The sequence below is a fragment of the Leucoraja erinacea genome, chromosome 37 (genome assembly GCF_028641065.1).
Source record: "Leucoraja erinacea ecotype New England chromosome 37, Leri_hhj_1, whole genome shotgun sequence".
In the NCBI taxonomy this organism is placed as follows: domain Eukaryota; kingdom Metazoa; phylum Chordata; class Chondrichthyes; order Rajiformes; family Rajidae; genus Leucoraja; species Leucoraja erinaceus.
The window spans coordinates 3074220-3100845 of record NC_073413.1 but is presented as its reverse complement, the minus strand read 5'-3'; the positions used below and the strand labels follow the sequence as shown (position 1 = coordinate 3100845).

General features: G+C 51.3%; 1 protein-coding gene across 1 annotated transcript in view; it reads left to right on the top strand.

Moving 5' to 3' along the window:
• LOC129713782 (synembryn-A-like) overlaps positions 1-26626 on the top strand; it is a 30345-nt gene extending 3719 nt beyond the window's left edge. Inside the window, 11 exon segments of the mRNA XM_055663081.1 lie at positions 383-430; positions 6200-6550; positions 6553-6738; positions 6837-6932; positions 7918-8012; positions 10937-11087; positions 13050-13145; positions 15033-15177; positions 20666-20810; positions 22680-22799; positions 24802-26626. Coding sequence (XP_055519056.1) covers positions 383-430; positions 6200-6550; positions 6553-6738; positions 6837-6932; positions 7918-8012; positions 10937-11087; positions 13050-13145; positions 15033-15177; positions 20666-20810; positions 22680-22799; positions 24802-24919 — 1551 coding nt within the window. The 3' untranslated portion in view covers positions 24920-26626.

The window sequence follows — 26626 nt, the reverse complement described above, 5'->3', positions numbered from 1 at the left end:
CACGGCACGAGTTCATTCCAAGAGCTCTCCCGAGTTTAAAAAAAAATCAAACTCGTGGTAAGCACGGAGAATGAACGTAGCGGGTACGTCGGAGCTCGGGGACGTCTCTAAGCGCTAACGGCAGGTACTCGGGAAGACTCGCTAACGGCAGGTAAGCACGGGAAGACTCGTGAAGATTTTTAAACACGATGAAAAATGTCGACGAGAGTCCCGAGTACCGACGGGCGGCCATTACCGTAAATCTCCGAGTTCGAATCAGGGCAAACGCTGGAGAACTCTTGGAATGAACTCGTACCGTGGGACAGGGGTTTAAAGCTTTGCCAAGTTCTCGGGATCTCTCTCCCCGAAGAAAATAACATTGTTTTTCTGCTTTCTTCCGCAGTACGCTCAGTGCTTCTTCTTCAATGCAGAGGCACGGGAGAGGAGGAAGGTGAGTAGGATCACCAGTCCACAGTTCAAAGTCGTCCTGTTGAGTCTCATTGTCTGAAACTCATTTTCACCTGGGCCCACAACTAACATTGGCCTGTTCCATCATCATCATTAGTTTTTACATATTCTTTCATCCATTTGTTCTATATCTCTCTATATCACCGTCCATATCTCTTGCTTCCCTTTCCCCTGACTCTCAGTTTGAAGAAGGGTCTTGACCCGAAACGATCTTGATTAGTACAGGGTATCAGGGGGTTATGGGGAGAAGGCAGGAGAATGCAGTTGAGAGGGGGAGATAGATCAGCCATGTTTGAATGGCAGAGTAGACTTGATGGACCGAATGTCCCTAATTTTGCTCCTATCATTTATGACGTCACCTATTCCTTTTCTCCAGAAGCGCGCACCCCCCCCCCCCAACCCCCACAGCAGTCTGGTGAAGGGTCTCAACGCGAAACATCACCTATTCCTTCGCTCCATAGATGCTGCCCCACCCGCTGAGTTACTCCAGCATTTTTGTGGAGAAACTCAGATTTTTCGATTTTTCCAGCATCTGCAGTTCTTTCTTAAACAACTGCAAGGAAAGTGACTAACACCATGCAATGGACGCCACACAATGTCTTTTGACTTTCTCTGTTTCATTCCGCTATCAACTCACCAGTTTGAAAGGCAGGAAGAGGTAAATATATCGCTTGGCTTCTTATCTATCACCGTTCGAGATTACTGTAGATAATCTGCAAAGCATAGATCTCTGCTTCTTCAAAGTGACTAGTTCCCACCCAGCCACCCAGTCACACGTTGCTGCTTGTTTAATATACTCTGATTCGTAGTTTTCTCTCGGCTATATGTGCATAACATCACTGGTACTGCCTCTGATTTGGGAGATGTTTAATTCACTGACCAGCGATAATCCTACTCCCAGCCAGAGAAAACCCTCGCTCGCGGTCACAGGGAGATCGTACAAATTCTGTGGTCTTGATTGAACCCGGGTCTCTGGCGCTGTAAGGCAGCGACTCTACCGCTGGTGCACCTTTACTGGACTTTATCTTACACTAAACGTTACACCTTTTATCCTGCATCTGTACACTGTGGACAGCTTGATTGTAGTCATGTGTAGTCTTTTCGCTGACTGGATAGAACAAAACAAAAGAGCTTTTCACTGTACCTTAAGGGCCTGTCCCACTTACGCGTCCTTGGCGCACAAATTACGCGACGTCGTGGTTGCGTTGGGCGCACGGGCACCGTGTGGCCGCACGGGGCCGGTCCCACTGAGAAGCGCGGAGGGGTATGTAGTTGTGCGCGACATCGCGCGGGGCTTCGAAATTTTTGTAGCTAACAAAATCTTTGCGCGCCAACGGCCTGTCACGGAACTGACGGCCAAAGTGGGACAGGCCCAGGACCCTAAGGCGACGCAACGTCTCACCTCCAACAGCAGCAGAAGCAGGCAAACGATCGCCGAACTCGGCCTGGGGCTCACGGCCGTTGTGGTCCGGATCCGCCCCCACTTCTACTCCCAGAGCGGGGCCAAGAAAATTGAAGATAGACACACAATGCAGCAATAACTCAGCGGGACCGGCAGCATCTCTGGAGAGAAGCAATGGGTGATGAAGAGTCTCGACCCGAAACATCACCCATTCCTTCTCTCCAGAGATGCTGCCGGTCCCGCTGAGTTACTCCAACATTTGTGTCCATCTTCAAATGACGTCACGCGCTCCAGACGGCTGTGCGGACGCATGAAGGCGCGTGCGACCTTCGCAAGACCGTCGAGCCTCAACGCGACCACGAGGTTGCGTAATTAGCGTGCCAAGGACACGTAAGTGGGACGGGCTTTAGTCATTCCAAAGACCTGCAGGTGTGTAGGTTAATTGGCTTCTATGTATTGCCCCTAGTGAGTCGGATAGAACTAGTGTGTACAGGCGATCTTTGGTTGGCACGGACTCGGTGGGCTGAAAGGCCTCTTCCCACACTGCATCTCTAAATTAAACCAAACTAACTGAGAAAGAGGTAGACAAAAACGCTGGAGAAACTCAGCGGGTGAGGCAGCATCTATGGAGCGAAGGAATAGGTGTCGATTCGGGTCGAGACCCTTCTTCAGACTGAGAAAGAGCCTCGGTTTATTGAGTAATCGGAAACGTAGCATTTTCATCAGTGTGGCACTACCTCAGTACTGTACGGGGAGAGAGGATGAGGAATGTGGGAAGAAAGACAAACGATTCAATGTCCAACATAGTCTGAAGAAACGAGGAACTGCAGATGCGGGAATCTTGAGCAAAGCACAATGTGCTGGAGTAACTCAGCAGGTCTTGCAGCATCTCTGGATTTGAGTTTAGGAGCAAGGAGGTCCCACTGCAGTTGTACAGGGCCCTGGTGAGACCACACCTGGAGTATTGTGTGCAATTTTGGTCTCCTAATTTGAGGAAGGACATTCTTGCTCTCGAGGGTGTACAGCGTAGGTTCACCAGGTTAATTCCTGGGATGGCAGGACTGACTTATGATGAAAGAATGGGTCGGCTGGGCTTGTAATCACTGGAATTTAGAAGGATGAGAGGGTATCTTATAGAAATATATACATTTCTCAAAGGATTGGACAGGCTAGATGCAGGAAAAATATTCCTGATGTTGCGGGAGTCCAGAACCAAAGGGGTCACAGTTTAAGAATAAGGGGCAGGCCATTTTGGACTCAGATGAGGAAAAACATCTTCACCCAGAGAGTTGGGAATCTGTGGAATTCTCTGCCGCAGAAGTCAGTGGAGGTCAAATCACTGGATTCAAGAGAGAGTTAGATTTAGCTCTTAGAGCTAAAGGAATCATGGGATAAAAACATAGAAACATAGAAAATAGGTGCAGGAGTAGGCCATTCGGCCCTTTGAGCCTGCACCACCATTCAATATGATCATGGCTGATCATCCAACTCAGTATCCTGTACATGCCTTCTCTCCATACCCCCTGATCCCTTTAGCCACAAGGGCCACATCTAACTCCCTCTTAAATATAGTCAATGAATTGGCCTCAACTACATTCTGTGGTAGAGAATTCCAGAGATTCACCACTCTCTGTGTGAAAATGGATATGGGGAAAAAAGCAGGAATGCGATACTGATTTTAGATGATCAGCCATGATTGTATTGAATGGGATGCTGGTTCAAAGGGCCGAAAGGCCTACTATTTTTCAATGTTTTTTTTGTGTTTCTGGAAGACATGGATAGACATTTTGAGTGGGGCCCCTTTCTCCAGAAGAATGGATATCCATGTCATCCAGAGATGCTGCCTAACCCGTTGAGTTACTCCTACACTTTGTGTGTTCACCAAAAAGAGTCTGCTATACATCTTCCAGTAAAAAGCTTTTTGCTATCCAGTCAACGAGAAGACTGTACAAGATTACAATCATGATTACAACCTCAATGTACAGATACAGGGTAAGGGTATATTATTTAGCGCAAGATAAAAGTCTGATTAAAGATAGTTCAAAGGTCTCCACTGAGGTAGATGGAAGGTTGAGACTGCATTCTAGCTAGTGGTAGGATGTTTCAGTTGCCTGATTACAGCCGGGCCGAAACTGTCCCTGAATCTGGAGGTGTGCGTGTTCACACTTCTGTACCTCTTGCCCGATGGGAGAGGGGAGAAGAGGGAGTGGCCGGGGGGTGAGACTGGTCCTTGATTTATGCTGCTGGCCTTGCCGAGGCAGCGTGAAGTGTAGAACGGAGACGATTAAACACTTTTTCCTCACACGGAGAGTTGTGAGTCTGTGGAATTCTCTGCCTCAGAGGGCGGTGGAGGCCGGTTCTCTGGATACTTTCAAGAGAGAGCTAGATAGGGCTCTTAAAGATAGCGGAGTCAGGGGATATGGGGAGAAGGCAGGAGTGGGATACTGATTGGGGATGGTCGGCATGGGCAAGTTGGGCCGAAGGGCCTGTTTCCATACTGTCATGACCCTATGAATGTCTTTGAAATTGGAGTAAATGGCAGTGAGAGATATGCCTGGACCTAGACTGGTAGGGCTAGATAGGGCTCTCAGAGATAGCGGAGTCAGGGGATATGGGGAGAAGGCAGGAACGGGGTACTGATTGGGGATGATCAGTCATGGTCACATTGAATGGCGGCCGGTGCTGCCTCGGGGCCGAATGGCCTACTCCTGCAACTATTGTCTATTGCCTATTATTTATAGATGGAGTCAATGGAAGGGAGGTTGGTTTGCGGAATGGTCTGGGCTGTGTAGATAACTCTCTGCAATTTCTTGCGGTTTTGAATGGAGCTGTTCCCGAACCGTGCTGGGATGCATCTGTAGACGTTGGTGAGGGGTTGACGAGGGACATGCTGAACCTCCTGAGCCTCCTAAGGAAGTTGGTGTGCTTTTGTGATGTGCTACTGGTTTCCAAACCTGACGGGGTGATTTTTTTGTTGTTGCACTGACTCCATTCATGCTCCCTCCCCTCTATTTTTCCACCTGTCTTGCCTGCTTCCATCCCATTACTGCGCCCAGTTCCGGATCACAAAATATCGGGACTACTACTCCAGCTCGGATTATGACTCTGATTCCGATGAGTCCCAGGAGCAGGAGGTGAAGCTGAGAGAGGTAAGAGACAGCCTCCGCCAATGCCAGACTCCCAGAGCAGGAGAAAGACAAAGTGCTTTTGCTTTGAGAAAAAAACCCCACCAATGCTGGAGTAACCCAGCCGGTCCGGCAGCATCCCTGGAGAACACAGATCTGTGGAATATATTGCCATGGACGTCATTGGGTATTTTTAAAGCAGAGATTGTAAGATTCTTGAGAGTGTCAAAGGATTACGAGGAGGAGGCAGGAGAATGGGGTTGAGAGGGAAAGATAGATCATCAATGATTGAATGGCGGAGTAGACTCAATGGGCTGAACGGCCTAATGCCCCTGTCCCACTTAGGCGATTTTTTAGGCGACTAGGCTATCGCCACATGGTCACTGGGGTGTCGTGAGTAGTCTCCTCAGTCGCCCAAAGAATCGTAGGATTTTTCTGATCGCCGCTGGATTTTGAAATGTTCTAAACTTGTTGGTTTGATGCCAATGAGCGTAGCTTGACTTCTCCTGACGTAGGTTGTCGCAGGAGCTGACTTCGGTGATTTCCATTGGCGACTACCTACATCAACCTACATCAACCAGAGACAGGTACCGGCGACTGAATTGTGTTACCTTGTCGTAGCTTGGCGCGGGTGGACGTAGGTGTGGTCGCAGGTGGACGTCCTAATGGGTCGCCGGTTGTCGGTAGCTTGCCGTAGCTTGACGTGGACTAGGTGGTAGGTTGTTGTGGACATTGTCGTAGGGGGGGGGGGGGGAGGTCCAGTCACGGTTTCACGGCGACCTGCTACGACTATGACGGTCGCCCAAACAAAATCGCCGAAGGCTCAGGCCCATAATGTTGCTCCCATGTCTTATGGCTTATGTCTTAGCTTTACAAGACAATTAGTTAGGCTGCACTTCTGTGCAGTTCTGGTCACCCCACTGTAAGAAGGGTATGGTTGCACTGGAGTGACTGCAGAGGGCGATACCTGGGTTGTAGGAAAAGATACTAGGGTATTTTGTTGGTTCACATGCTTGATCAATGGTGTTTTATCATGAATGTTTTATTATTATTAATGTTTAGTGTTTTCTGAGTCATGCGTAACTGTCACTGTGTGTCATGTTGTTACTTGTGGGTGGAGCACCAAGGCAAATTCCTTGTATGTGAATACTTGGCCAATAAAGTTACTTAGTTACTTACTTTCTTCAGAGTGAGCCCTGAAGACTTCTTTCTCCTTGCCTTGCAGAGGATGGGCGAGCTGGTGATGAAGCTGCTGGGCCGGGAGCTGCAGCCGTCCTGCCGGCTGGCCGGGCTGGAGACGGTTCGCATCCTGAGCCGGGACAAGCAGGCGCTGGCGCCGTTCTCGGGCCGCGGCGGCATGGGGACGCTGGCGCGGCTGGCGGGGCTGGAGGAGGACGGGGAGAGGAGGCCGCCCGACGCCGAGGTGGCGTGCGAGGCCCTGCAGTGCCTGTGCAACACCGTGTACAACAGCCCCGCCGCCCGGGAGGCGGCCGAGCAGCTGCGGCTGCTGCGAGGCCTGGCCGCCCACCTCAAACGCGGGGCCCGGGACCGGCCCGGAGCTGGAACTGGACCGGAGCCGCCGGCCTCCCCGACCCCCGCTTCTACGAGCTCCGCCTCATGTTCCTCCTGACCGCGCTGAGCGTCGACGCCCGGCTGCAGCTCGGCCGCCAGCTCCGAGGCCTGGCGCTGCTCACCGCCACGCTGGAGGCCGCGCTGGGCCTGGGGCCGGGGGCCGGGGACGGCGAGGCCGTGGTGGTGATGATGATGGGGAGGAGGGGGAGGAGGGGGGGAGGAGGAGGAGGAGGAAATGGGGGAGGAAATGGGGGAGGCCGCTGCTGCTGCCGCCACCGGGCCCGCGCCACAGGCCGCTCAGGCGCCACGACACCGAGCGCGCCATGGAGGTGCTGAAGATCCTCTTCAACATCACCTTCGACACCAACCGGAGGCAGGTGGACGAGGCAAGGAGACGCCGCCTCACCATCTGGGGCGGGGGGGTGGAGGGGGAAGAGGGTGAAGAAGGAAGGAAATAGAAAGGGAGGGGAGGAGATATAGGTGTTTGGAGTTGGGGGGGGGGGGAGTACTGGATGGAGAGGAGGGGGTGATGAAGTGGATGGGGAGAGGTAGGGGTGGAGGTGGGAAGGGGGGGGGTTATGGAATGGAGGAGTTGAGGGGAGGGGAGGGAGATGGACGGGGACAGGTATGGGTGGAGGTGGAAGGGGAGGGAGATGGGATATAGCGTGGAGTGGACCGGCTAGGGAAGGGGGGTGGGAGATGAAGGGGCGGGGGGGGGGGGGGGTAGTAAGATGGAGGGGGGAAGGAGATGGAGGAATGTCTATGGGGGTGCAGAGATAGGAGGGGGGCGGTTGGGATGGGGTGGAGGGCGGGTGGAGGGGCATCTGTAGTTCCTTTCTACGCACTCTACCACAGTGCCGCCACTGGGAAAAGGGTTCTGACCCTCTACCCTATCTAAGCCTCCCATAATTTTATATACTTCTATCAGGTCTCCCAGAGAAAACAATCCAAGTTTGTCCAACCTCTCTTTACTGCCAATTTTTGATCCTTCAATAAAACTTCTAGCTAAACCTCAATGGCTTGTCAGCCTCAATGGCTTGTCAATCTCAATGGCTTGTCAACGTCAATGGCTTGTCAATCTCAATGGCTTGTCAACCTCCATGGCTTGTCAACCTCCATGGCTTGTCAATCTCAATGGCTTGTCAGCCTCAATGGCTTGTCAACGTCAATGGCTTGTCAATCTCAATGGTTTGGCAACCACAATGGCTAGTCAGCCTCTATGGCCTTCGTAGTGAAACTAGCGCCCTGTGTTCTTAATGTGACAGTCCACTACTATAAAGGTGTCCATAATAACGAGGGTTTATGGTACTGCATTTCTTGAGGGGTATGGCTCATCGTCTGACTTCTTGCATTCTAACTTTGTGCCTGCAGGAGGAGGCAGCTCTCTACCGCCACCTGGCAGTTGTCCTCCGCCACTGCCTGCTGACTCACACAGAGAGCAAGGAGAGGACACAGGAGTTCCATGGGTAAGCCTCAACTGATCAAAGCTGTCTGAGCTTGGAGCTGCCACCTCTTGCCCCACAGCACAAGGAAGGGGCAAGCGGTGGTGCGGGTGCAGCGGGTAGAGCAGCTGCCACATTGGGCGGCATGGTGACACAGGGGTAGAGTTGTTGCCTAACAGCGTCAGAGACCAGGGTTCGATCCTGACTACGGCTGCCGTTTGTGTGGAGTTTGCACGTTCTCCCTGTGACCACGTGGGTTTCCTCTGGGTGCCCCGGTTTCCCCCCCACATTCCAAAGGATGACTAGGGGCCACAGTCTTAGAATTCCCTGCCACAGAGGGCAGTGGAGGCCAAATCACTGCATGGATTCTGCCTTCCTTCTCCCCATATCCCTTGACTCCACTAGCCCCTAGAGCTCTACCTAACTCTCTCTTAAATCCATCCAGTGACTTGGCCTCCACTGCCTTTTGTGGCAGGGAATTCCACAAATTTACAACTCTCTGGGTGAAAAAGTTTTTTTCTCATCTCAGTTTTCAATGGCCTCCCCTTTATTCTTAGACTGTGGCCCCTAGTTCTGGACTCCCCCAACATTGGGAACATTTTTCCTGCATCTAGCTTGTCCAGTCCTTTTATAATTTTATATGTTTCTGTAAGATCCCCTCTCAAACGTAACTCATCAAGAACAGGAAAAATGTTCCCAATGTTGGGCGAGCCCAGAACCAGGGGACACAGACTTAGAATAAAGGGGAGGTCATTTAAGACTGAGGTGAGAAAAAGCTTTTTCACCCAGAGTTGTGAATTTATGGAATTCCCTGCCACAGAGGACAGTGGAGGCCAAATCACTGGATGGATTTAAGAGAGAGTTAGATAGAGCTCTAGGGGCTAGTGGAATCAAGGGTTATGGGGAGAAGGCAGGCACGGGTTATTGATTGGGGACGATCAGCCATGATCACAATGAATGGCGGTGCTGGCTCGAAGGGCCGAATGGCCTCCTCCTGCACCTATTTTCTCTGTTTCTATGTTTTTTTGTTTTGTTTTTAATTTTATTAGAAGTACAGTGGATAATCTATTTGATAATCACCCTCCTGCTCTCTCTTCTTGCTTATTTCTTTTCCTCACTATCTCTTTTCCCTTTTTATTTACACACACTACACTTTTCTGTATTCTTTCCTATCTCTTTCTTTCTTATTTCTCTCTTTAAAAAAAATAAAAAATGAAGTTGTACAGAGAATGTATTATGTTAATATATATTTGGCACTTGTAAAAAGGTACCACTGTATGGAAAGATACAAGCTATTGGAGAAACTCAGATTCTCAGGGAGTATCTGCTGGAGAACATTGATAGGTGATGTTTTCGGTCGGGATCTTTCTTCAGACTGATCCTGACCTGAAACGTCATCCATCCAGGTTCTCCAGGGATGCTGCCTGACCCACTGAGTTTCTCCAATAGCTTGTATCTTTCCATAGAACTAGTGCAAACAGGCGATCAATGGTCGGCGTTGGCCGAAGAGCACGTCTCCATGCCGTGCTTCTAAAGTCGAAAAAAAAAACTCTCTGAGTTTAAATTCCTCAATGGGATTTGAACCTGTGTCTCCAGAACAATGTCTAACCCTGCCCAGTAGATGGTAGTTCCAGACCCAAACCACTCGTGGGGATGACCTGGGATTTAAGGGCTACTGTCTGAATCAGGCTCCAAATGTTTTTGAATTCTTGGTACAGACTGCAGCAGGTAGACCGATCAAGTGCCATCAAACTTTGGTCAACCAGATACAGGAAAGATTTAGTTTAGTTTAGAAACAGCGCGGAAACAGGCCCTTCGGCCCACCGAGTCCACACCGACCAACCAACCCCGCACATTAACACTATCTTACACCAGTTTTACATTGACACCAAGCCAATTAACCTACATACATGTACGTCTTTGGGGTAGTCAATAGACAATAGGTGCAGGAGTAGGCCATTCAAGCCAGCACCGCCATTCAAAGGTATTATGGCTGATCATCCCCAATCAGTACCCCGTTCCTGCCTTCTCCCCTGACTCCGCTATCTTTAAGAGCCCTATCTAGCTCTCTTTTGAAAGTATCCAGCGAACCGGCCTCCACCGAAGATCTCGGAGAAAACCCACGCAGGTCACGGGACGAATTTGCAAACTGCATGCAGACAGCACGCGTAGTCGGGATTGAACCCGGGTTGCAGGTGCTGCAAGCGCTGTAATGCCCCTGTCCCACTTAGGAAACCTGAACGGAGACCACTGGAGACTTTGCGCCCCACCCAAGGTTTCCGTGAGGTTACCGGAGGTTTTTGTCAGTCTCCCTACCTGCTTCCACTACCTGCAACCTCCGGCAACCACCTGCAACCTCCAGCAACCACCTGCAACCTCCGGGAACCGCACGGAAACCTTGGGTGGGGCGCAAAGTCTCTAGAGGTTTCCTAAGTGGGACAGGGGCATGAGGCACAACTCTGCCGCTGTGCCACCTTGGCCGCCCGAAAGATGTTAAGCTGGAAAGGGTGCAGGGAAGATTTACATGGGAGTTGCATCGCTTCACTTCCTGAAGTCGATCATAGTCTCCTTTGGTAGACAAAAGTGCTGGAGAAACTCAGCGGGTGCAGCAGCATCTATGGAGTGAAGGAAATAGGCAACGTTTCGGCACGAAACGTTGCCTATTTCCTTCGCTCCATAGATGCTGCTGCACCCGCTGAGTTTCTCCAGCACTTTTGTCTACCTTCGATTTTCCAGCATCTGTAGTTCCTTCTTAAGCACAGTCTCCTTTGTCTTGCTTGACATGGAGGGAGAGGCTGTGGTCACGAGGTTCTCAATCTCCATCACCGGGTATTCAGTCTCGTCGTGATTTGATACGCTGGCCACTAAGTTTGGTGTCATCTGTGAATTGAGTTGGACTGGTCTTGATGTTACTCTCAACCAACCTGCACCTCCTCTCTCCCCCTCAGTCACACGGTCAACCTGCTGGTGAACCTGCCCCTGGCCTGCCTGGACGTGTTGCTCACCCCGAGAGTAGAGCCGGGCTCCGTGGAGTACATGGGCCTGAACATGGACGCCGTGGCCATCCTGCTGGACTTCCTGGACAAGAGACTGGACCGGGTACGGAAAGGCTCACGGGTGGCAGCAGGGCAGCAATCCCAGGGCAGGACTAGGCAGGCGGGACGCAAGGGTCTTGGCACGAGCAGGACACAGTGAGCTCACGGATTTTCCTCCGCAACTTGAACCGTTTCCAACAAGCACGGGTCAATCTTGCCTCTCTCCGCATCGCCCCCTTCCAGAACAGACAGGGTACAAAATCCTCTCTCATAATAGATAGGAATGCTTCCAAGATGGTTTCCAATATGGGGCAAAATGGCTCAGAAAGGTTTAGGGGTATATGGGCCAAAATGGGTAGGAAAGGTTCAGAGATACACGGGCCAAAATGAGGAGGAGATGGTTGAAGGGATATGTGTCGAAATGGACAGAACAAGTTCAGAGTGTATATGGTCCAAAATGTATTGGAAAGGTACATGGTGATATAGGCCAAAATGGGTAGGAAATGTTCAAAGGGATAGGGACCTAAATGGTTAGGAAAAGTTTTGAGGGATATAAGTATTAGGCCATTCGGCCCATCAAGTCTCCTCTGCCATTCAATCATGTCTGATCTATCTTTCCCTCCCAACCCCATTCTCCTGGCTTCTCCCTGGCATAGTCCCTGACACCCGTACTAATCAAAAATCTATCTATCTCTGACATCAAAAATATCCACTGACTTGGCCTCCACTGCGTTCTGCGGCAATGAATTCCACAGATTCACCACCCACTGATTAAAGAAATTCCTCCTCACCTCCTTCCGAAAGGAACGTCCATTAATTCTGGGTCAAGTGGAAGCGGGGCCTAACGGACAGGATTGAGTGATTTGGGCCAAAATGGATTTGAAATGTTTCGAGGGACCTGGGTTAAACTCAAGCAGGTGGGACTAGCGTAGGTGGGACATAATCGTGGGCAAGTTGGGCTGATGGGCCTGTTTCTGTGCTATAAGACGCTAGGAGCAGGAAAGAACTGGTTTAAGTTGAAGGGAGACACAAAATGCTGGAGTAACTCAGCGGGACAGGCAGCATCTCTGGAGAGAAGGAATGGGTGACGTTTCAGCTCTCCAGTGATACTGCCTGTCCCGCTGAGTTACACCAGCATTTTGTGTCCATATAAGACTCTATGACTCTAACTCTGATTACATGTATTCAAGCTTCAGTTCACTGTGGCCGGAGGGCATTTCAATGCAGTAAACCCCAAATGAACTGCTCTTTGATGCTGCGTTCAGCAGACCCTTTTTCAAGCAGTTAGCGTTTAGTTTTTAATGGTATAACCCCATGGGCCCTAGTGCGCAGTTTTGGTCCCCTAATTTGAGGTAGGGCATTCTTGCTATTGAGGGAGTGCAGCGTAGGTTTACCAGGTTAATTCCCGGGAATGTCATATGCTGAGAGAATGGAGCGGCTGGGCTTGTACACTCTGGAGTTCAGAAGGATGAGAGGAGATCTTTTTGAAACATGTAAGATTATTAAGGGTTTGGACACACTAGAGGCAGGAAACATGTTCCTGATGTTGGGGCAGTCCAGAACCAGGGGCCACAGTTTAAGAATAAGGGGTCGGCCATTTTGAACGGAGACGAGGAAACACTTTTTCACCCAGAGAGTTGTGAGTCTGTGGAATTCTCTGCCCCAGAGGGCGGTGGAGGCAGGTTCTCTGGATGCTTTCAAGAGAGATGCTAGATAGGGCTCTTAAAGATAGCGGAGTCAGGGGATATGGGGAGGAGGCAGGAACGGGGTACTGATTGTGGATGATCAGCCATGATCACATTGAATGGCGGTGCTGGCTCGAAGGGCCGAATAGGGCCTACTCATGCACCTATTGTCTATTGTCCATTGTCATTGCCTGCTGCCGCACTTCCTCAGCAGTCCAGTGGGTGTCAGCCTAGAGTCATCCACACAGTCATCCACACTGGAGGAACATGACAGCTTCAATTGTGATGATGGCCCCCTGTCTCTTGGCTTTGCTGCTCATCCTCTACCTTGTGTCCCACAGGGCCTGAAGCTGCGGGAAACGCTGACTCCCGTCCTAAGCCTGCTGACGGAAAGCGCCCGCTTCCACCGGGAAACCCGCAAGTTCCTCCGCTCCCGGGTAAGAACCTGTACTCGGACTAACCGTACACTCGGGGGCTATCCTCGATCGGCTTTAGCTCGCACTTCACGAGCTCGCAGCGCCGGAGACCCGGGTTCGATCCCGACCACGTGTGCTGCCAGTACGGAGTTTGCACGTTCTCTCCCCCTGTGACCGCGTGGGTTTTCTGCCGAGATCTTCTGTTTCCTCCCACACTCCAAAGACGTACAGGTTTGTAGGTTTTTTAAGAAGGAACTGCAGATGCTGGAAAATCGAAGGTAGACAAAAGTGCTGGAGAAACTCAGCGGGTGCAGCAGCATCTGTGGAGCGAAGGAAATAGGCAACGTTTCGGGACGAAACGTTGCCTATTTCCTTCGCTCCACAGATGCTGCTGCACCCGCTGAGTTTCTCCAGCACTTTGGTCTACCCAGGTTTGTAGGTTAATTGCCTTGGTGTATGTGTAAATTGTCCCTAGTGTGTGTGTAAGATAGTGTTAGTGTGCGGGGATCGCTGGTCGGCACGGACTCGAAGGGCCTGTTTCCATGCTGTATCTCTAAACCAAATTAAACATTATTCCCTGTTCATGTATCTGTACACTGGAAGTGGCTCGATTGTAATCACGTATTGTCTTTCCCCTGGCTGGATAGCGCGCAACAAAAGCCTTTCACTGTACCTCGGTACACATGACAATAAGCTAAACTCACTTCTACTCTTTCCTTGGGACGTTCTTGTAAGTTTCCTCGGGACCCTCTCCAGAGCCAGCACACCCTTCCTCAGATATGGGGCCCAAATAGTGTGCACTTGGTGGGAAGATATAGTGCTACTTTGGCCTGAATGTCATCGTCGCACAGCATGGAAACAGGCCATTTGGCCCAAGTAGCTCACCAGGTCAATCAAGTCAAGTCAAGTCAATTTTATTTCTATAGTACATTTAAAACAACTCTCGCTGACCAAAGTGCTTTACATTAGTGCAGGTACTAACATGCTACATACAGTGGTACATAGATCTACCAATACATACATAAATACATACATACAGCGCTCCCTCAGAAGGCCTCAAGAAAGGCTTGTGAGTAGAAATAAGTTTTAAGTCTCGACTTAAAGGAGTTGATGGAGGGGGCATGATGAGAGAGATGACAGAGTTGACGTGGAAAAGCTTTTCCCACTGAGAGTAGGGAAGATTCAAACAAGGGGACATGACATGAGAATGAAGGGACAGAAGTTTAGGGGTGACATGAGGGGGAACTTCTTTACTCAGAGAGTGGTGGCTGTGTGGAATGAGCTTCCAGTGAAGGTGGTGGAGGCAGGTTCGTTTTTTATCATTTAAAAATAAATTGGATAGTTATATGGATGGGAAGGGAATGGAGGGTTATGGTCTGAGCGCAGGTATATGGGACTAGGGGAGATTATGTGTTCGGCACGGACTAGAAGGGTCGAGATGGCCTGTTTCCGTGCTGTAAATTGTTATATGGTTATATGGGTTATATGGGCAGTTCTGATGGGAAGGGGGATGCTGTTCCACAGTCTAGGAGCCGTAACCACAAAGGCGCGGTCGCCCCTGAGCTTATGCCTAGACCGCGGGATATTCAGTAAACCCCAAGTCGGCCGATCTGAGGGACCTGGAGATGGTGGTAAATGGTGGGTGAGCAGACTTTTGATGTAGGTGGGGGCAAGCCCTTAACATAAAGAAGGGAGCTTGAAATTGATTTGGAACCGCACTGGGAGCCAGTGGAGAGAGGCCAGGATCGGGGTGATCTGGTCACTTTTTCGGGTGCCCGTCAGGAGTCTAAAGGTGGTACGTTTAGTAATTGTTGGTAGTTTTGGAATGGATATTTTGGGTATGGGGGGGGGGGTGAAGAAGGGCTTTGACCGGCTGTGTCACACATCCATGTTTCCCCCCGGCGCCAGGTGCTGCCGCCACTGCGGGACGTGAGGAACCGGCCGGAGGTGGGGGAGACTCTGCGCAACAAGCTGGTGCGTCTGATGACCCACATCAACACCGACGTCAAGCACTGTGCCGCCGACTTCCTCTTTGTGCTGTGCAAGGAGAACGGTGAGCGGGCACCCTCCCGGGGAAGGGGGCGGGGTTAACGGTGGGGAGAGGGGGGGGAGGCGGGGGGGTTGAGGGAACGGGGGACGGGGGGGGGGGGGTGGAAGGAGTGGTGGGGGGAACAGGTTGAGGGGAAGTGGAAGGAGTGGTGGGGGGAACAGGTTGAGGGGAAGTGGAAGGAGTGGTGGGGGGAACAGGTTGAGGGGAAGTGGAAGGAGTGGTGGGGGAAATGGAGATTGAGGGGGGATGGGGAGGAATGGAGGTGGGGGAATGGTGGGGAGAGAGGGGGCGGAGGTTGAGGTGAACAGGTTGAGGGGAAGTGGAAGGAGTGGTGGGGGGGAACAGGTTGAGGGGAAGTGGAAGGAGTGGTGGGGGGAACAGGTTGAGGGGAAGTGGAAGGAGTGGTGGGGGAATGGAGATTGAGGGGGGATGGGGAGGAATGGAGGTGGGGGGAATGGTGGGGAGAGGGGGGGCGGAGGTTGAGGTGAACAGGTTGAGGGAAGTGGAAGGAGTGGTGGGGTGAATGGAAATTGATGGGAAAGGGTGAGGAGTGGTGGGGGCAACAGGTTGAGGGGGGATGGGGGAGGATGAGGTGAGGGGGGGGGAACGGTGGGGAGACGGGGGTGGAGGTTGAGGGAACAACAGGGAGGGGGGGAGATGGGAGTGGGGGAGGTGAATGGAGGGGTAGGAATGGCGGTGGTGTGTGAAGGGGGGGAGGGGGGGGGTGGGGGAGGAACAGAGGTCGAGGAGTTGGCGGGAGGGACTGTGTGGGGAGGGGCATTGCAGGGGGAGGGGGGGAGGAATAGAGGTGGAGGGGGGGTAGAATGGAGGTGGGGGCAAGTGCAAGGAACGGGGTCTTGAGGAGCGGAGGTGGGGGGGGGAGGGGGAGGAACGGGGTTGGTAGTAGGTGGAGTGGAGAAGGAGGCGGAGGAGGGACAGTTTGGGGGGGGGTGAGCTGAGGAGGGGAGGGGGGAGGAGCTGTGGGAGGGAGAGGTTCTGAAGTGGGGGCAGGAACAGAGGAGGGGAGTGGGGGGGATTGGAGATGGGTGAGAGCGGAGGAACAGGTGGGGGGGGAGGGGTGGTGAGTGAGCGGGGGGTAGGTACGGGGGTATGGAGGGTGGAGAAGAGACTCTCTTAAGGGCCTGTCCCACTTACGCAACTTTTTCGGCGACTGCCGGCATCCGTCATAGGTCATTACAGGTGGCCGTAAATTTTTCAACATGTTGGCTGCCCTTTTGAGGCAGCGACTGCGATAGATCCCTTCGATGGTGGGGAGGTCAGCGGCGACCAGAACAAGGTACGACTCTTTGGGCGACTACTCACGGCCATACAGGCTTCACCCCGCGACATGTCACCAGGGTGTCGCCTGATGGTCGTGAGTCGTCTCCTAGTCAACGAAAGAGTCGTAGCGTCTTTCTGGTCCCCGCTGAATTTTTAACATGCCGAAAAAGTCCTGTAAGTGGGACAGGCCCTTAAGACTTTCCCACAGCGTCAAAGTTTACATTAACTCTGGACTGAGGGGGTTGGTGTTAGGTTGGTGTTTAAACTGATTGGATAATAATAGTCTGATGCAGTTCAGAGCTTATTCGATGTAGTGTTTAATAGCCTGATGGCTGTCGGGAAGAACCTGGGCGTTACAGTTTTCACGCTCCTGTACCTTCTGCCTGATGGCAATGGTGAAATGAGTGTGTGGCCAGGGTGGTGTGGGTCTCGGATGATGTTGGCTGCCCTTTTGAGGCAGCGACTGCGATAGATCCCTTCGACGGTGGGGAGGTCAGAGCCGGTGATGGACTGGGCAGTGGTCACAACTTTTTGTAGTCTTTTCCGCTCCTGGACGTTGATGTTGCTGAAGGTACACAAAAGTGCTGGAGAAACTCAGCGGGTGCAGCAGCATCTATGGAGCGAAGGAAATAGGCGACGTTTCAGGCCGAAACCCTTCTTCAGACTGATGGGGGGTGGGGGGGGAGAAGGAAGGAAAAGGGGAGGAGGAGGAGCCCGAGGGCGGGCGGATGGGAGGGTGGGAGGAGACAGCTCGAGGGTTAAGGAAGGGGAGGAGACAGCAAGGGCTAGCAAAATTGGGAGAATTCAACGTTCATGCCATCCGGACGCAACGTCCCCAGGCGGAATATGAGGTGCTGTTCCTCCAATTTCCGCTGATGCTCACTCTGGCAATGGAGGAGACCCAGGACAGAGAGGTCGGATTGGGAATGGGAGGGGGAGTTGAAGTGCTGAGCCACCGGGAGGTCAGGTTGGTTATTGCGGACAGAGCGGAGGTGTTCGGCGAAACGATCGCCCAACCTACGCTTGGTCTCCCCGAAGTAAATCAGCTGACACCTAGAGCAGCGGTTGCAGTAGATGAGGTTGGAGGAGATGCAGGTGAACCTTTGTCGCACCTGGAACGATTGCTTGGGTCCTTGAATGGAGTCGAGGGGGGAGGTGAAGGGACAGGTGTTGCATTTCTTGCGGTTGCTGAACCAGGCCACGATGCAACCAGTCAGTGTGCTCTCTAGCGTGCACCTGTAGAAGTTCGGGAGAGTCCAGTTTGACTTGCCGACTCTCCGTAGTCTGCGAGAATGATCCCAGGGATGATTGGGTTAATGTATGAGGAGCGTTCGACACCTCTGGGCCTGTACTCGCTGTTGGCTGGACTTCATTGAAACCGACTGAATAAAGAAAAGCCTGGATAGAGTGGACGTGGAGAGGCTGTTTCCACTAGTGGGAGAGTTTAAGAGCAGCATTTTAGGAATGACCAGTTCATTACTAAGCATTTTATTCTATCCTCTTGCCCAGAGTAGGGGAATCGAGGACCAGAGGACATAGGCTAATGTTGAAGAGGGAAAGATTGAATAGGAATCTGAGGGGTAACCTTTTCACACAAAGGGTGGTGGGTGTGTGGAACGAGCTGCCAGAGGAGGCAGTTGCAGTGTTTAAGAAACCATTAGACAGGTAAATGGATAGGAGTTTAGAGGGATATGGGCCTAATATTTGTGCGGCTTCTAAACTAAGGACATAGTAAAGTGCTTAGCAACAAGCAATTTTGTAAACCAGTATCTGCTAAGCATTAAGAAGGGTCTCGACTCGAAACGTCACCTATTCCTTTTCTCCAGAGATGCTGCCCGACTCGCTGAGTTACTCCAGCATTTTGCGTCTATTTTCGGTATAAACCGGCGTCTGCAGTTCCTTCCTACACAGGCCTCACAGCGCCAGAGACCCGGGTTCGATCCTGACTACGGGTGCTGTCTGTACGGAGTTTGCACGTTCTCCCCGTGACCTGCGTGGGTTTTCTCCGGGTGCTCCGGTTTCCTCCCACACTCCAAAGACGTGCAGGTTTGTAGGTTAATTGGCTTCAGTAAAGATTGTAAATTGTCCCCAGTGTGTGTAGGATAGTGCTAGTGTGCGGGTGATCGCTGATTGGTGCAGACTCGGTGGGCCGAAGGGCCTGTTTCCACGCTGTATCTCTAAACTAAAATTTCTGACACCAGTCGAGAGGACGTTGTGAATTGTCGGCCACAAGGTGGCGGAGGTGAGCAGCCACGGTGACCCAGCCTCTCCATCCCTTTCTCCACTTTGTCCACCTAGTATCGGCCCATTTCAGTGTAACACCTCCCGGCCAGGCGGGCTAGGACACGGAGAGTGAATGTGGCTCCATCAGGCACAGCTCAGGAAGGTCAAACATAACACACCAGCTCAACAAAGGTGGCCTTGAAGAGGCTTTTAGATATGCCATTAATTTTCTTGGCCTCATGTTCAACACAGACATTGTGGCCGATGGCCCTATCCTGTACTGCACTGTCCTATGCTCTATATGATGGGGAATGGTCGTGGTCTGTCTGTCTGTCTGTCTGTCTGTCTGTCTGTCTGTATGTCTGTCTGTCTGTCTCTCTATCTATCTATCTATCTATCTATCTATCTATCTATCTATCTATCTATCTATCTATCTATCTATCTATCTATCTATCTATCTATCTATCTATCCATCTATCTATATATCTATCTATCTCTCTCTCACCCCCTCTCACTCTCTCTTCCTCTGTCTCTTTCTCTCACTATCTCCCCCTTTATCTCTCTATCTTCCCTCTGTGTGTGTGTCTCTCTTTTTTCTCTCCTTACTATCTCTTTCTCTCCCTCTGTCTCCCCCCCTCCCTTTCTGTCTCTCTCCCTCCCTCTCTGTCTCTCTTCCCATCTCTCTTTTTCTGTCACCCTCTCTTTCCTCTCACTCTCTCTCCCCCCTCTTTCTCTCTCCCTCTCTCTCTCCCCCTCCCTCTCCCTCTCTGTCTCTCTCTCCCTCCCTCCCCCCCCCCCCTCTCTCTCTCTCTCTCTCTCCCCTCTTTTCTCCCTCTATCCCTCTCTCTATATATATGTATATATATATCCCTCTCTCTTTCTATCTTCCTCTATCTATATACAAGGAACTGTGGGTGCTTGTTTGCAAAAAAAAACCACACAAAGTGCTGGAGTAACTCAGCATCTCTGGGGAACTTCGGGCTGAAACGTCACCTATTCACGTTCTCCAAAAAAGCTGCCTGTCCCCTTTACTCCAGCCCTCTGTTTTTTTTCCCTTCCACTCTCTGATGTTTAGTGTTTGTCTAAATTTATTTTCTGTTCCCACGCTTTCTTTTTCACTCTAACTTTGTCATTCACCGGCTCTGCTTTTTCATCCCCTCCTTCTGCCTCTCTTTCATCCTCTCTCCCCCCTTCACACTTTTCCTCCTCCCCCATCCCTCCCTCCCTCCCTGCCCTTCTCTTCCCCCGCTGCCTCCCCCATCTTCCCTCATGTCTCTCTGCCACCCACCCATCCCCACTCATGCTCCCATCCTCTGTCAGCCTTCTCTCCCTCCCTCATCGTCCCTCTCTCTGTCACCTGACACTGTCTCTGTCTCCCCACTCATACACTGCCACCCTAATCCCTCTCCCTCTATGACTCTTGTCACCATTCTCTCTCTGTCCTCTCCTCCCCTCCCCCCCACCCCCTCACCCCCTCCCTCTTCCACCCCTCCCTCTTCCACCCCTCCCTCTCTCCCCTTCCTCTCTCCCTCTTCCACCCCTCCCTCTCCTTATCACCCCCCTCCTCTCTCTCTCCCTCTCCCTCTCTCTCTCTCTCTCTCTCTCTCTCTCTCTCTCTCCCTTTCTCTATCTATCCCTCCCTCTCTCTCCCTCTCCCCCCCTCTCCCTCCCCCCTCTCTCTCTCTCTCTCCCTCTCTCTCTCTCTCTCTCTCTCTCTCTCTCTCTCTCTCTATCCCCCCTCTTTCTCTCTCTCTTCTCTCTCTCTCTCCCTCTCTCTCCCCCCTCTCTCTCTCTCTCTCTCTCTCTCTCTCTCTCCCTCTCCCTCTCTCTCTCTCTCTCTCCCTCTCCTCTCCCCTCCCCCTCTCTCTCTCCCCCCCTCTCCCCTCTCCCCCTCCCCCCCCCTCCCTCCCCCCCTCCCCTCCCCCCCCCCCTCCTCTCTCCCTCTCCTCCTCTCTCCCCCTCTCCCCTCCCCCCCGCCACGCTGCAGTGTCCCGCTTTGTGAAGTACACGGGCTACGGGAACGCGGCGGGCCTACTGGCCGCTCGGGGCCTACTGGGCGGCGGACGAGGAGGAGGGGAATATTCCGAAGAGGAGGACACGGACACGGAGGAATATAAAGAGGCTAAAGCCAAGTAAGCCGACGGCCCCACTGGCTGCAGGCGGCGGGTGTGTGTGTGTGGGGGGATGGAGCGGGGACCCCGCCACCTCACGCTGGGCCTGACCATTGAGGTACAGCGCGACAAACAGGCCCTTCGGCCCACCGTGTCCGTACCGACCAGCGATCCCCACACACTAACACCACCCTACACACACTGGGGACGATGTTTTTACATTTATTGTTCTTTGGAGTGTGGGAGAAAACCGAAGATCTCGGAGAAAACCCACGGGGCGAACGTGCAAACTCCGTACAGACAGCACCCGTAGTCGGGATCGAACCCGGGTCTCCGGCGCTGCCATCGCTGAAAGGCAGCAACTCTACAGTCAGATTTAACGGATCATTAAACTCATTCTTGCGGGTTGCCCAGCGGTGGAGTTTGCTGCCTCACAGCACCACAGACCCGGGTTCGATCCTGCCTACGGGTGCTGTCTATCCGGGATCTCCCCATCACCTGCGTGGGTTTACTCCGGGTGCTCCGGGTTTCCTCCCACACTCTAACGACGTACAGGTTTGTAGGTTAACTGGCTTTGGAAAAAATTGTAAACTATCCCCAGTGTGTGGGATAGTGTTAGTGATCGATGGTTGCCCTGGACTCAGTGGGCCGATGGGCCTGTTTCCACTGCATCTCTAAACTAAATTAAATTCAAATGTGCCGGTTTCTAGGTTAATTGGCTTCTGTAAATTGCCCCTAGTGTGTAGGATAGGGTATGGGGTGATCGCTGGTCGGCGCGGATTCGCTGGGCCGAAGGGCCTGTTTCTACACTGTATATCTAAACTAAACTAAACTCAATTAAACGTGCAGGTTTGTAGATTAATTGGCTTTAAGAATATGGGGTAAGCCATTTAGAACGGAGACGAGGAAACACTTTTTCTCACAGAGAGTTGTGAGTCTGTGGAATTCTCTGCCTGTGGAGGCAGGTTCTCTGGTTGCTTTCAAGAGAGAGCTAGATAGGGCCCTTGAAGATTGCGGAGTCAGGGGATATGGGGAGAAGGCAGGAACGGGGTACTGATTGGGGATGATTGGGAGAGTCACAAAAGAAAGATGGGATCCAGGATGAGACTGTAGTCAGGAATGGGTGAAAGGAATCAGGAAAATGTGTCACCTAGCCCACAGCCAACAATGACCTGCTGGCTCGAAGGGCCGAATGGCCTACTCCTGCACCTATCTGAGGAAGGACATTATTGCCATAGAGGGAGTGCAGAGAAGGTTCACCAGACTGATTCCTGGGATGTCAGGACTGTCTTATGAAGAAAGACTGGATAGACTTGGTTTATACTCTCTAGAATTTAGGAGATTGAGAGGGGATCTTATAGAAACTTACAAAATTCTTAAGGGGTTGGACAGGCTAGATGCAGGAAGATTGTTCCCGACGTTAGGGAAGTCCAGGACAAGGGGTCACAGCTTAAGGATAAGGGGGAAATCCTTTAAAACCGAGATGAGGAGAACTTTTTTCACACAGAGAGTGGTGAATCTCTGGAACTCTCTGCCACAGAGGGTAGTTGAGGCCAGTTCATTGGCTATATTTAAGAGGGAGTTAGATGTGGCCCTGGTGGCCAAGGGGATCAGAGGGTATGGAGAGAAGGCAGGTACGGGATACTGAGTTGGATGATCAGCCATGATCGTATTGAATGGCGGTGCAGGCTCGAAGGGCCGAATGGCCTACTCCTGCACCTAATTTCTATGTTTCTATTGTCTATTGTCTTTTATGTAAATTGCCCCTAGTGTGTAGGATAGTGAACGGGGGCGATCGATTGCTGGTCTGCGTTGACCTGGTGGGCCGAAGGGCCTGTGTCTACACTGTATATCTAAACTGAACTTCTCTCTCTCTCCCTGCCTCTCCAGCATAAACCCTGTCACAGGCCGCGTGGAGGAGAAGCTTCCGGACCCCATGGAGGGAATGACGGAGGAGCAGAAGGAATACGAAGCCATGAAGCTCATCAGCATGTTCGACAAATTATCCAGGTACTTCCAAGAGGAGCGTGCAGATGGATCTCGGATGGGCGTCAGATATGACTTGTATCCCTACACTCTTTCCCTCCGCTCCATTCCATCCCCAGTCCAACCTCCCTTCCCTTTGTTCTTGGTTTCTTGGTCCTCCAAAATATTCCAACTGGAATTTAAACTGGAGGTGGTGAAGGGAGGGCTTAAGCCAGAAAGGGTTATTGGGAAGAAAGAGCTACTTTAAATCTAGTTGCATCTGGTTGGGTAACTATAGTTGGGTGGAGATTATTCCATGCTTTAATTGTGCGGGGGAAGAACGAATTGCTTGGACAGAAACGAAGAAACTTGATTTTTAATCAAACTGAGATCAATCAACTAAAGGTTGATGCGTAGGAAAGAACTGCAGATGCTGGTTTAAATCAATGATAGACACAAAATGCTGGGGTGGCTCAGCGGGACAGGCAGCATCTCTGGAGGGAAGGAATGGGTGACGTTTTGGGTCGAGACCCTCCTTCAGTCCGATGAATCTCTCGTTTCACTTTCCCCCTGACTCTCAGTCGGAAGAAGGGTCTCGACCCGAAACGTCGCCCATTCCTTCTCTCCAGAGATGCTGCCTGTCCCGCTGAGTTACTCCAGCTTTTTGTGTCAATCTCCCTTTCCTGATCCCGCTCCCACTTCGTTGAAGATAGACACAAAATGGTGGAGTAACTCAGCGTCTCTGGAGGGAAGGAATGGGTGACGTTTCGGGTCGAGACCCTTCTTCAGACTGAGAGTCAGGGGAAAGGCAAACAAGAGATAAAGACAGCGATATCATGCCTGTATTTATGCCGTCTATATTCTGTTGAGCTGAAGCAAAGCAAGAATTTAATTGTCCTATCTGGGACACATGACAATACAGTAAACTCTCTTGAATCTTGAATATAGAGAGATATAGAACAAATGAATGAAGGATATGCAAAAACAGTATTGATGGTAAAGGGGACAGGCCATTGTTGGCTGTGGGCTAGGTGACACATTTTCCTGATTCCTTTTACCCATTCCTGACTCCACAGTCTCATCCTGGATCCCATTTGTGACTCCCCCATTCCCTCCCAATTCCCACTCCTTGCTTCCCATTCCCAGCAGTGTCCCGGCTGTGAGGCAGCAACTCCACTAGTCGTTAGATGTTATTCCAATGCCTTACACATTAAGGTCCATTTTTTTGGTCAAAGCCAATTAACCTACAAGCCCGCACGGCTTTGGGATGTGCAAGAAAACCGAAGATCTCGAAGAAAACCCACGCAGGTCACAGGGAGAACGTGCAAACTCCGTACAGACAGCGCCCGTAGTCAGGATCGAACCCGGGTCTCTGGCGCTGAGAGGCAGCGACTCTACCGCTGCGCCATCGCGCCGCCCTGTTTTGCGGCTAAGGAGATGTAGGATGTTGGGTCAACCATGATGAAGTTAGATTGTGGGATGGGTTGGAGGGGCCATATGATGTTTAGTTTCGAGATACAGCGCGGAAACAGGCCCTTCGGCCCACCGGGTCCGTGCCTTCCAGCAATCCCCGCACATTAACACTACCCTACAAACACTAGGGACAATCTTAGACTTACACCAAAGCCAATTAACCTACAAGCCTGTACGTATTTGGAGTGTGGGAGGAAACCGAAGATCTCGGAGAAAACCCACGCAGGTCACGGGGAGAACGTGCAAACTCCGTACAAACAGTATATGTATTTTTATTTCTATTTTTAATGCACATTGAATGGAAACTGGTTGAGCAACGTTTTTTTGTTTCCTCTGGGTGTGTGAATACTCAGGAAATGACAATAAAGATATAAAATACAGACAGCGCCCATAGTCAGGATCGAACCCGGATCTCTGGCGCTGTTAGGCAGCAACTCTACCGCTGCGCTGTTTTGCGGACAAGGTGATGTAGGAGGATGGATCCACCATGGTGACGTTAGACTGTGCGATGGGCTGAGGGGGCCATTTGCCGTATCGTTGTTCCTAATGCCGTTTGGTTTCTATTTGGTGACAGGGAACAGATAATCCAGCCTATGGTGGTCGGCTGTGACGGGAAGCTCACGCCTATAGACGAGACGGTGCAGCAAATGGCCGAACAGATTTCTCTGAACTCCGACTCTGATATCGACTGAAGCGACGAGAAGGAAATGTAAATAATAAACGTGAACAGGTATCGTTGACCTCCCAACAATGGGCCCCAGTTAGAGTTCTGAGCCCCGGAAAACCCCTTGAAGAGTAAAACGTTCAATTGTTAAAGAACTCAGCGCGACCCTTAGCGATCCCCTTGTCAAGCTACATTTTAGACTCTAGAGATATAGCGCAGAAACAGGCCCTTCGGCCCATCGAGTCCGTACCGGCCAGCGATCACCCCATCCACACTCACACTATCCTACACACACTATGATACCCACTCCCGATGTTGGGGAAGTCCAGAACTAGGGGTCACAGTTTAAGGATAAGAGGGAAGGCTTTTAGGACCGAGATGCGAAAATCTTTTTTCACACAGAGAGTGGTGAATCTGTGGAATTCTCTGCCACAGAAGGTAGTTGAGGCCACAGTTCATTGGCTATATTTACGAGGGAGTTAGATGTGGCCCTTGTGGCTAAAGAGTTCAGGGGGTATGGAGAGAAGGCAGGGACGGGATACTGAGTTGGATGATCAGCCATGATCATATCGAATGGCGGTGCAGGCTCGAAGGGCTGAATGGCCTACTCCTGCACCTATTTTCTATGTTTCTATGGGTCAATTTACAATTTTTACCAAAGCCAGCTAACCTACAAACCCGGAGTGTGGGAGGAAATCAGAGCACCTGGAGAAAACCCACGCAGGTCACGGGAAGAATGTACAAACTCCGGACCGTCAGCGCCCGCAGTCAAGATCGAACCGGGGTCTCTGGCGCTGTAAGGCAGCAACTCCACCGTGCCGCCCAGTATAGTACCTCTTGCATTCTTTTTCAGGAAAATCCCTCAGCGCTTTGTAGATATTTTTTTAGGAGCGGCCAACATTGTAATGCAGAGGCTACTGGGCTAGAGATGACTTGACCACACAAATTCACCCATAGATAGTTAAAGCATCTTTCAAGGTAGCAGTATTTAATAAAATACTTTGTGGTGTTAACTACTCACCTGATAAGAATATATTCCACTAGCTTAATGATGGGTAACATTGAGGCGGTGTGGTGACATGGAAGCATGATTGGGTTAACCTACGATGAGCGTTTGACGGCACTGGGCCTGGAGTTTAGAAGGATGAGGGGACACCTCATCGAAACTTACCGAATAGTGAAAGGCCTGGATAGAGTGGATGTGGAGAAGATGTTTCCACTAGTGGGAGAGCCTAGGACCAGAGGACCGCAGCCTCAGAATAGAAGGACGTACCTTTAGGAAGGAGATGAGCAGGAATATCTTCAGTCAGAGGGTGGTGAATCTGTGGAATTCATGGCTGTGGAGGCCAAGTCAATGGATATTTTTAAGGCAGAGATACTGTAGATAGATTCTTGATTAGTACAGGTGTCAGGGGTTATGGGGAGAAGGCAGGAGAATGGGGTTAGGTCAGCCATGATTGAATGGTGGAGTAGACTTGATGGGCTGAATGGCCTAAATTTGCTCCTACCACTTAAGACCTTAGTTTTTTTTTGTTTAGTTGAGTTTATTGTCACGTGTACCGAGGTACAGTGAACTTCCTTATTGTATACAGTTCAGTTCATGTGTCACTATACACTTAGATACAGCTTAGATCAGCATCAGAGAATCAGTCAATGGATATATTTAAGGCAGAGATTCTTGATCAGTACGGGTGTCAGGGGTTACGGTGAGAAGGCAGGAGAATGGGGTTGAGGG